The 11,540-nt window shown below is 41.4% G+C and overlaps 1 protein-coding gene across 5 annotated transcripts in view; it reads left to right on the top strand.

Annotated features, from left to right (window-relative positions):
* The first annotated feature begins 588 nt into the window (after positions 1–588).
* Positions 589–11,540, top strand: part of wdfy3 (WD repeat and FYVE domain containing 3) — a 93,330-nt gene continuing 82,378 nt past the window's right edge. For 4 of the 5 annotated variants that reach the window (XM_068720772.1, XM_068720770.1, XM_068720769.1 and 1 more), the window contains exon 1: positions 8,257–8,437. In XM_068720772.1, the coding sequence (XP_068576873.1) occupies positions 8,409–8,437 (29 nt within the window). In that variant the 5' untranslated portion in view covers positions 8,257–8,408. Of the gene's footprint in view, positions 785–8,256; positions 8,438–11,540 lie in introns of those variants that run through there. The other variant, XM_068720771.1, reaches the window with a different exon arrangement.

Below are 11,540 nucleotides of genomic sequence, written 5' to 3'. Positions count from 1 at the left end.
AGAATTGCTTCACACTATTATGTTAGTTCTAATAAAAGAGAAAAATCTAATTCAATTAATGTGTCCCTTAAATCAATTTAATCAGAATGTGAAATTGGTTTATTGCCAGGTTTACTCATACTTTATATGAATCAGAATCAGCTTTATTGGCCATTTATGTGTACGCATACATGGAATTTGACACCGGTTTACACATTGCTCTCAACGTACATACATGGAATATACAAATAAACAAGAAAAATATTTAAAAAAACAAGGACATTAAAGACAGTAGTAGAACAGAGAAACTAATTATACATATTTAACGTTTAACTCTTATGTACAATAGAAATATATCAAAGAATATATATGAATGGTGCTTTGATGCTTAATAATTAAAATAATAATAACTTTAAAAAAATGTAAAAGCAATCCAAGAAACAAAACTAAAACAGAAAAATTTACAATAATTTTTTTTTTTACAATATTTATCATTTTACAATATATGTGTTTAAAGTGGAGCGTCTTCTTCCATTCATCCAACAGATGTCAGGTTCGTCCTTCACACGTGGCCTCGGAGAGGAGGATGCTGTTTGGAGCTCAATCACTGGGACGAGCTCGGGTTTATTTGGATGTTGAGGAGAAAGATGGCTTCCAGAAGGAAGGAGAGGAAGCAGTGACCACTTTTTTGGGGAGAGTACACAGCATCGTTTGTGACATATGGATATGCAAGGAGTGCCACACGTTACTGACATATTGGGGGGTTTTCATCGACTGTCTAGCCGAAGGATTCTGCCGCTTACTGGTGAGTGGACGACGGATACAGCGAAAAGACGCTGTGGGTCTCTGGAGCGACCAGTTAGCGTTAGCACTGCGCTGCTAACTAGCATGCTAGGTAGCTAGCAGCGCAGTGCTAGCTAGCCGCCTAGCATCTATTTAGCTAACATAGACAGGAATGTGTAGCATCTCGGCTCGCGTTAATGGTCAGTTTTCAACTACAGCCGCATAAGAGCTAATGTTAGCATGTCAGCAGCAGCGTCCTTTACACTTTGCGTGCCATTTGTTATATTGCAATATAAACCTACCCTCTTTATTTGCAACGTATTTATTTATTGAAGGCCAACGTCACCGTTTAGCTATGACAGTTCAGTCGTTCAGATGCTGCGATGCTAGGTGCGATCAGCTGGTGGTGTTAGCTAAGCTAATGTCGTTAAGCTAGGAGGATTTATGACTGAACATTAACGTTATTTAACGGGGTAAAGCAGGGTGGCTGTGACGTTATGAGACCGGCCAGTTATAGCCAAGGTCTGCTAGTATTAAAGTCAGAATGACTGGCATATTTTAGTGCGATTACATCGGCCTCATTTCGTGCCCATAGACTCAGATGTGCTCCTGATGTGCAATTTAGTCACCTGCGTGTGCGCGTGTGTGTGTGTGCGCGCGCGTGTGTGTTGACACTGACCAGTGCATTGTTCCAGATTACATGGTTGACACCCTGTACAGTCACCTAAACAACCAACAGCAGCTCAGTCTGGGATTAAATGTGTTACATCTAGTGTTGTCGAAAACTTGTGTCATGCTCTTGTTCCGTGTGTGTGTGTGTGTGTGGTGAGCTACCCGGATAGACACCGATCACATGATATAAATGTTTTTGGTTTTACTTCTGCAGGTTTTATCCTTGCTAGTGATTGGAAAATGTGTGTTATCTACTTGAATTACCGAAAAGTACTGAAATGGTTCATGCTTCTGTCATTTGTGTAATCCAGGTATTGCTGTTATTGTCTCCCATGGTGTAATAACTTTGTGCCTGAATACATATCATATCCAGTGCCGACATAGTCCATATAATTAAGATCATCTTCTCAATTAATCAGCCACAGCCAGCATGTACCTGTTTCCCCACCTTGGCAGACATTAGAATGACTGAGATGTGTGTTTTTTAATGTTCACTATCAGGTTGTTGTAAGTCTGATGCTCTACAACAGCTGTGGGTAACAATTACATACCTGTTTACTTCAACAAGTCACACTACTTGACACCTTATTCAGTCACACTCGATAGTAATGTCATAGATGTTACATGCAGCTCAATTGTTTACCCTGTTTGTCTCGTCACACCGTGCCCACTATCACACTACTTTTGACACGCAGACACATCATTTGTATGGTAATTTCCTTCCAACAGGTTTAAAAATACCTCTGACAACAGAAACTGAATATTATGAGCTTCATGAGCGTGACCAAATTCATATTTACTGCATTGTAAGAACCTCGTTCTGTTTTGTTTGTCCCAAAGAATAGAATGTAAAGGTTTTTTTTTTTTTTTTTGCAGACAAACAGGTAATTAAACCGGTACAATGACCAGACATGCAGCACATGTAAGAAATAATATATTATCTATACTGTAGAGAAGTCTACTAAGTCATTATTTAAAAAAAAAAAAAAGGGGCAATTTCATAGAGTTTAACATAGACATTAAAAATCACTTTCCAAATTAGAAATGAATGATCCTAAATCTTTAGACGCCCCATAAATGCTGGTGGCTGCTCATCTTTGTATCCAGACTGAACCGGTACTTTATGTGGGTGAAAAGCAACAACCCCCAAGCCACTGTGAGGATTAAATTGTCATGGATGGTGCAGTTGTCGCAGTCACTTTATTTCCGTATATTTGTCCATATTAACTGCTAATCGGGCACGTCAACACCAGCGCTTCAAAGAAGAACAGGCCCCAAGTAGACTGAGGGTTGAGTGTAGTCGGTCTGTTTGCTCCATCAACCGCCCTTTGAAGACGCACCGATCATCGTTTGAATGTCCTAATCTAATATAAAAACCTGATTAGTTACAGGAGCTGTTGACGTGTGGGCTGCAGGAATGAAGTTTCCTGTTTGCACACAGGGTCTTTTGTTTGCAAGAGGCTCTGAATTTATGTACTGCAGCGTGTACAGAAAGTTAAGATGGCTTAGATATTAAGCTAATTAGGTGGCAATAAGTCATAAATACCGCTGAATTGAGAGAGTTGGTTGACCAGGTTGAAAATCTTTTGGTTTTGAACTGCGGGCCGGAATAAACAAGGCAGTTTAAGATGTCATCTTGGGCTCTGGTGAAATCATTATTACATTATTACATAACCAAAAATAAATAAAATGTTCAATAAAAACAAGGCAGATTACTCCTTTTGTCAACAAAGGATGTCACCACCCTTCATGTTTTCATATCAGCAAAACCACAAGTATTCATGAAACTTAATCACATTTAAAGAATCGCTAAAGGCTAAAGAGATGCTAACCATCAATATCGACTCAACTCTGTTGATAAGCTCGTCCAAACAGGGAGTTACAGCCCTCAGCTCGTTTACAACAAAAACACTACTTTATCTGACTGATCTCCTTCACACTAAACTAAACATCAAACCCACGACAGTAGAAAAACACGATACTGCCAACCGCTGATCTTTGCTACCAGGTGACATCATCACATCTGGTAATAAGTGACACATTGACACATATTGATAATTAATGTTTTGGTGACTCTTTACCTGAACATAGAGAATGGCCCCTTCACTTTGTTTAGGCTCCGAAGACTCTGGATATGCAGTAAAAAAAAAAAGAAGCTATAATGTCACACGAAATTTCTCATGAACTATTGGACAAAATGTCTACATCTATTGAGTTTGTGAACGCCAAATATTCATATGTTACGACGATATCATTTTCCAAAGTCACACAATATGTTAGGTCAAGATTGGAATGAACGTGGGGTATTTTTGTACAACGAGGACTCGGTTGAGTTCCCATTTTTTGCTGTGATTTAGTGAGAAACCTGCCAGTTGTTGGTGTGACGTAGTGAAGTCGTGTCTCTGTAGCCTCTTCTGCTTTTCTCCAAACGTCCTTTTAATGCTAACAGGCAGTGAAACTGTGAAAAGCACCCGATCAGTCATTTGGCTGTGTTTACTCTCCTGGGCTACAATAACAATTAAATATCCATTGTAGATGGAGAACAATTAGTTAGCAAAGACATGAAACCAAAAAAAAAAGTAAAAATCTTTTCGCACTTTTTATAGCTACAACATTCACTGTCCCGACATCTAAAACTGTCGTTATATTTGCTATCGTCATGTATATTTCTGCTATTTGTTACCAGGGAAGATACGGTAGTTAGTCCAGTCGGTGTGACTTCACATAAATACAGATTATTTTGATCTTGCAGCGTTCTTTATGTCTTAGGAATGTCAGCAATAACTTTATGAAGTGTCATCACGTTGACCAGCTGCTTTATATGACAGTTGCTTGTGATTAAACATCGCCACGGTTCTGTGGAAGATTACTAAACAGTTCAGCAATATAATATTCCCTCGCTGACACTTTAATTAAAGCGGGTGAATGATGCCCATGGCTGAGGGTTTTTTTGAAGATCTGACTCGGTTCTTAAAAAGCTATTTGGATATTAAATTTAAAAAAAAGAAAAGAAGCACCTGCTGAATATTGGGGAGTTTTATCAACCTAGTACCTGGTAAACAAAAGAATATTTTGCAGCCCAGGGGCCTGTTGTTCGAAACCTAGATCAGGGATTAAGCCGGGATATGTTGGTTATCCTGGCTGAATTTAGCCTGCAGTCGGTTGTTCGAAAGCTGGATAACTTTATCCTGGTCAAGTTACCATGGTGATTTATTCTCTGCAGCTAGCCTGCTCCAGACCAGGCTAAATGCCTAGCTTAGTTGTTTCTGTTGTCTTATCTTTGGAGTCAGCGGCTGCGCTGATCAGAAATGAATGTGTTTTATACAATCATTCCATGTTCTGATGAAGGCTACGCATTGGCCTCGTTTTTAAACAAACAACACGTAGGCTAAATTATTATTTAAAAAAAAAGAAATAAAACAAAACATGATCAAATTAAAAAAAGAAATAACGTTAGCCTATTACGATAGTTCTTTTTCATAATTGGGGCCTATTCGTGTGTTCGTCATTGTAAATAAACACCCTTCATATTGTTTGCCAGCTCAAATCTGATTTTATTGCAGTCATTCCAGTAATTAGAAATGGCTGCACTTGCAAAGGTGCTTGCAATTAATTACACTACTCATTTAATCAGTCCGTCTCCAAACTTCAAGACAGCAGCGGTGCTTCATTTTATGAGAGGTGTGTCACCTTACGTCAGCATTCACATCCGCTGTTCATTGGAGGAAAGTGTCCACACCTGTCGTCTCATCAGTGAATCTGTGATCAAGCTCTGTGGTCTACTGAAGAAAGCCGTGGCCGCGCACTTACTCAAATTAGTTAGACCTGGCTTAACAAAGCCGCCCCTCCTCAGCCTGGCTCGGCGTTCGAACAACCAATTAAGCCAGGATGAACTTATGAGACTTTGTCCAACCTGGCTTTCCCACTTATCCTGGATGTCTTTATTCTACTTTCAAACAACAGGCCCCTGGTGACCTTTCATAGCTTCAGATTTTGACAATATTTACATGTCAAGGTTTGTCAGATAAGCAGCCGGTCCTGTACAGCTAACGGTTGCTTCACCAGGGCCGTAATCAGGACCCTCAGTGAGTGGTAACGTTGTCAGATCAAGTGTCAAAAATCTCAAAATATATAAACTATAATGATACATAACTAATTGCTTGAGGAGGCAGTGTGAGAGTAGTTAGTGTGAACGATCAGGAACAAAAGTAAACGGCTGTTTGCTCTCGGTGTTAAAGAGTGTTACACCCGAGGCCAAATAGGAAAAAAAACAAAAAACATCTCGTAGACTCGTATAAATCCAGCGGTTCTCATAAAATATTACGAGATAAAAAGCTTTAATCAACAAATACTAATGTATGCAGACAAACCAGGGATTATGTTTGTATCGATGCGTTTCCCTCTCTGTGGAGAGATGAGAGCAACAACGTGGAATCTCTGCTTTATTGATCAAGTGTATCTACATTAAAATGGTGTAATGCAGCTCAAGGCCAATGCTAACCCCCCTCTTAATGCACTAAGTGTGTGTATGTGTGTGTGTGTTTGTTTGTTTCTTACTAAAGATGCTTTGTCACACACCAGACTTCAGTTTCACTTTATTGGTTGTCGTCCTTGAGATGAAGCAGCGCGCCGTCATAAACCAGGAGAGGATCATTCTTAATTAGCCTCTGGAGGAAATGGTCTCGAGCTCTAAAATAAGCACCAGTACACACACACACACACACACACACACACACACACACACACACACATACTGTAGTACGCACAATTACTTTGTGACTGTCTACTGAATACACACAACCAGACACATACATGCAGTACTTTTCTGCTCTTTTTTTGGGATATTGGATTATAGGGATTACAGTCCTTCATCCATCCAACCAACGATGAGTTGATCCTGGTGAAACAGCTGCTTGTTGTTGTTCCTTTGTGCCATAGTGCTCCATGTTGTCCTACTAAACTATTAAAAACACATCAATGAGCCACACTGTTGCTACTCTGTGGTATATTCCTTCATTACAATCAACATGTAAGCACTGTAGTTTATTTCCTAAATAGTAAACTACTGAATACTAACTAGATCATCCAATGTATATCAATCCGCCACTGAAAATAGTCCCCAACAAATGCAGTACTCCTTCCTGTTTCAAATAACTTTTGCTTAAAACTTCAGTGCCCAGCTGTTTAAGGAAATTACTGAGCCTTTTTTTTTTTTTTTTTAAATATAAAAACTACATATGTGACATTCAGGCTGGGAGACACAGAGGATGTAAGGAAGTGGGAAAGTATTGAGAGACGGACAAACGTCATGTTAGAAACAGTTAGAGCGACGCCAGCGTTGATGGTTTTATTTATTACATGTGCTGTAGTTCAGGTATTACTTTTACAGCAGTTCATCCAAAGGCCTCATCATTTTTGGGGCGGATCAGAGGTAGAGCGGGTCAGGTGTAGAGTGGGTCGTCTTCCGATCGGAAGATCGGCGGTTTGATCCCTGGCTCGTCCATGTGTCCTCAAGCAAGACACTTAAACCCCAAAGTACGTGTGCAGGCTGCGCCGTCATCGGGTATGAATGTGTTTCTGTTTTGAGTGGTCAGAAGACTAGAAAAGCGCTCTTAAAAATACAATTAAATTGACCATTTGGAGGATATATTGTAGCATTTCCTCAGAATTGGTGTGAATTACATCGATTAAAACGAGTATCATTTGTTTGAGCTGGTTGTGTCGGAGGGTTACGATCAGATCGTATACTAAAGCATAGTTACGTCTTATTTAATGCATGTTTTAACGGTCCTTGTGTTTTACTGTACAGACTGAAGGAGACACATTTTCACAGCTCTCTTTATTACTCGTGATTATCAAAGACTTTGGTCCACTCGGCCCTGGATGGTGCTAACTCTTTATAACGCTTTACGGTTGTTAGTGTTGATCAACAAAACAATTTTTACTGAATTATTCACAAATGTTAGATTCAAATTGTGATGCATGATAAGCGGCCGTGAACTTGGCTTAATGAATGCCGTTTCGGACACAGAGAAGAGCTCAAATCTGAAACTAGAGGGATTGAAGTGTCTGAGGCTCCTTTAACACAACAGGTCTCTCTGGCTGCAGCCAAGCTTCTGCTGCTGCACATTGGTGTACACTCAACCTTGCCGCCGGTGGTTGTGTCGAGCGGGAGGTTGTCGTAAAGGAGGCTTCATTCAGCGAGGTGGATGATCCGCTTCCACCCGCTGGCCTCATTTCCATATGGCCCAGTGTGGCCCTGCTGGAAACCACACTTCACTGTCTCAGGATGTTCCACCACTCGTCTCGGGGAGAGGGTTTCTGAACTCGGAGGTGATCCTAATCACAGCAGCTAAACAGCGGTGAATGTCAATTTGAGTATAGCATATTTTTAAGTTTTATGAAACGTTTTCTCCGATATCAACATGTCCGTCTTTACAAAGACTCTTTCCATCTCCTCTATGGCTCTGAAGTTATAACAATACAAAGTTAATGTGAATGGATGTAAATAATGATGCCTGAATCCCCATAAGATGGATCTTTAATGGTGTTTACTACTCTGGTGTATGCATGCCCCCCCCCCCCTCCTTTTCTGGTCTAAATGGTTCGTTCCTCTTGCTGTGATGGCCTTCCTCCAAAGCCCTGTGCACCCCACCCGGTGTCAGGGGGGGATCAGCTGTGCCAGTCCCGGCAGGCCACACATACACAGACACACACACACACACACACACACACACACACACACACACACACACACACTCGCAGTACGCTGCTGGCTGGTGAACAAAGCCCTCTTGGCACTGCCGATGAAGACGAGCTTCCTCGCTCAGCCTCCTCCTCTCCTCACGCCGCCGTGAGAGGGAAGGCATGACACCATTGTCGTTGTGTTTCCTCATCAGAAGGACGTTTTTGGGGGAACAGGAGTCGGTCTTTGTACACAGTGGAATATTCTTATCTTCTTTTATTTTTGTGAGATGCTGGCGGAGCGCAGAGAGAACAGCAGGTAGGAAAAAAAACAAGAGCTGGGTGCTGAGCCGGTCTCTGGTGACCGGGAGTTTGTTTACTGTTATCGGCGACGGACTCATTTACATGAATACTCAACATTTAGGCAGTTCGGTGACTGAGTGCGGTCGCGTAATAAGCTTCGATTAGCACCATGGAGCTGTGAGGGATGCAACAGTCGGAGCTACTGTATGTAAAATAATAATACCCTGATGTCTCTCGAGCCTTAATGTGCAGGATACAAGAGATTACATTTAACTTTACAACAAGTGTGATGATCAGGACAGTCACTGCTGACTTATTAACACATTTGATTCCTTTTGTGTCATGTTCTAAAGTCTTTTATCTCTGTTGCTGCAACGCCACGGTATAGAGAATCTTTAAAAACACCATACGGCTCAATATCCAGTGAAACTGAATTATAGGACTTCCTAATTATTCTAAATTATGTTGAATGGCATAACGGCTTTTGCATCTTACAAATCACAGGAGGTAAAATATGCGTAAAAATACCATTTTTAAAATGAGTATATTAGACAGAAGATATCTTTATTTGGGATAGATCTTTGATATATTTTTAGATGAAAAGGGTAATGATGTATATAGCAAAATGCAATATCTGTCAAAACTTCTTGTAGAATAAAATGTATGATTAATGATGTTTGAATTGAAGTCCTACTTTTTCCTTTTCCTGGAACACTCCAAAACTCACATTTTGGATTATTAAATGCCTCCGTTACAAACAACAAGTGAACAAAGTCGAAGTAGACGCCTCTGATTGAACAGAGAGAGACAAGAGAGAGAGAAACATTTCACAGACCGTCATTATAAATAATGAAGAGAGCAAGATGGCGGAGAACAGCCTGGCCCACATTAGACCACGTTTTAACACCTATAGGTGTCAAACTGGACACGAATCATTGTTGTTCTAAGACCTTCAGATGCTGTGAGAACTTATCAACGGGGTTGTAGCTCTTACGTACATTTAAAAGGGCAAGAATATAGAAATGTTTAATATTCCTCCAGTCACAATAGCCGCTGCACCTCAACATTCACCGCTTACAACATCTGGAAGTATAATTCAGCAGCATGAGGCCGTGGTGATGACTCCTCAGACCTTGTTCGCTGAAGGCCTGGATAGGTATATCCAGCGGGGCGGCTGTTGGATCTGGTCCTGTCCGGACTTGTCTGGCACGAGATGATTTCCTGCCCTTCTGGTTCTTGTTACACTCACACAGGTCACGCATCAGCTGTTGATCAAAGACTCACTTCAGCAGTTTAGAAGCTGCTCCTCTGTCGCTCTAAATCCACCATGCTTCAAGTGCTTTTTTTAATAGGGAAGGTTTTAAAATGTCTCGGGGGGGGGGTGTGAGGATCTTCTCTACGTCTTCTAGTGGTTTGCCAGCTAATAGAGGTGTTTTAAATGCTCTAAAAGCCACTGTGTTTTCACAATGGCTTGTAAAGGAGATCACCCGCTGTCAAAATACATGGCAGCATTTGGCTGGTGTGAATTCACCGCTCTGCCTACCGTTTATTATCTTAAAATGTGTTAAAAGTTAGTTTTTTTTCTATCTTCTCTGCGGAGCTCCCCAGCTACCACCTACCAGGCTTTTCTGTGATTACATCACCTCCTCCAGAGGAACAACCACACAAGCCTTTTGAAGAGCTCGGCTCTTCCAGGGCCATGGCTGCCTTCGTCTCCCCCCGGAGTCGGTGCGAGACCTCCGTGAGACGTTCATTGAAGCTGGCGTCCGCTTAAAGAGAGAAGCTTTGAAAACAGACCGGAGGGCCGAGGGAAGTGGCCTCAGCTCCTCGCTGAACGGGAGTCGACTCATTTTCTTTTGGTTTTGGACGAGGCGAGACGTGGTTTGATGCGGTTTTCCTGTAAAACGGGCTTGGTTGTGAATATAGAAAAGCACCATCAGGGAGGCAAGTAGAAGGTGTGAATCTTTCAGTGTCTCACGATTCGATTTGAAATCTGTTCCCGATTCACAATATATGCTTGATTCAGTACTTGGGCTTGCTAGTTTTAGGATCTACTCCAGTCCACTGTGCGCAATAGAGCCGGTGTGGCAAAGGATCGCATGAAAGCAGAGTAAAGTGTGTGTAAGATTATGGAGTTTTCATATGTGGTAAAAGTCATATCAACTGATCGGAATGATGTAAACGCACAAAGGTGACATTTATTCATGCTAAACTTTGACAAAAATGTATAGTATTTCTCAATTCTTAGTGACTTAAAGAGAAACAAGTTCAAGTCAGACAAAACATAAAAATAGTTAGCTAGTTGTCTTGTTATTGCTCTAGATCTTACCAATTTTTATAAGGAGATTACACACAAAACAGCACTGTAAGACTGATATTATGAGCGATTTTTCAACAAATCACACTTGATGTTTTGGTCTGAACTGCGTTCATGCGATGCGTTCAGTTTTCACGAGGCAGAGTGCTGCTTTTCTCTCACTATCAAATATTAATATTAGAATATTACATTTTCCAAGAACAATTTAAGAATCTGGATTTTTCTTCCATGAATCCATCTCCCCAGCCGACTCCTGCTTAAAAGGGTCATTAGCTTTAAGTTGTTGATCACGCTGTGTGATGATGATGATGATGATGATGATGATGATGATGATGGTGCTGTGGGTTTCTAATCCTCATCAAAGCGGCCCTCTTAATCCTCCCTGGTATGCTGGTGAGCTGTCTGGTTTCATGGGTCAACCGCTGGACATTCAAACTCACACCGGGGCAGAAAAACAAGCGATGGACCAGCGAGGTGTTTGCTTCTATTCAGAAGTAAAAAAAGCAGTTCTGTGTCACAGACGGAGAGCTGGAGGTGGAGACGACGGTGTTTGGAATCTAAATAGCTTGAGCTCGCAGTTCTGAGTCCCTCTGAAGCGTTTCCAGCTTCCTCCTTCAGCTACGTCCGTTCTCTCACAACTCATTTTTTGACCGACAGATGAGGTGCGCCTCGTAATATCTCCGAAGGAAGCGAGATAATCTGTTGCCAAAGGTGTGTGTGTGTGTGTGTGTGTGTGTGTGTGTGTGTGTGTGTGTGTGTGTGTGTGTGTGTGTGTGTGTGTGTGTGTGTGTGTGTGTGTGTG

Source organism: Cebidichthys violaceus, unplaced genomic scaffold (assembly GCF_023349555.1).
Source record: "Cebidichthys violaceus isolate CVI_PGR_0920_01 unplaced genomic scaffold, fCebVio1.0.p SCAF_26, whole genome shotgun sequence".
Taxonomy (NCBI): domain Eukaryota; kingdom Metazoa; phylum Chordata; class Actinopteri; order Perciformes; family Stichaeidae; genus Cebidichthys; species Cebidichthys violaceus.
The sequence above is the reverse complement of the archived record's forward strand: the minus strand, read 5'-3'. Positions and strand labels throughout refer to the sequence as shown.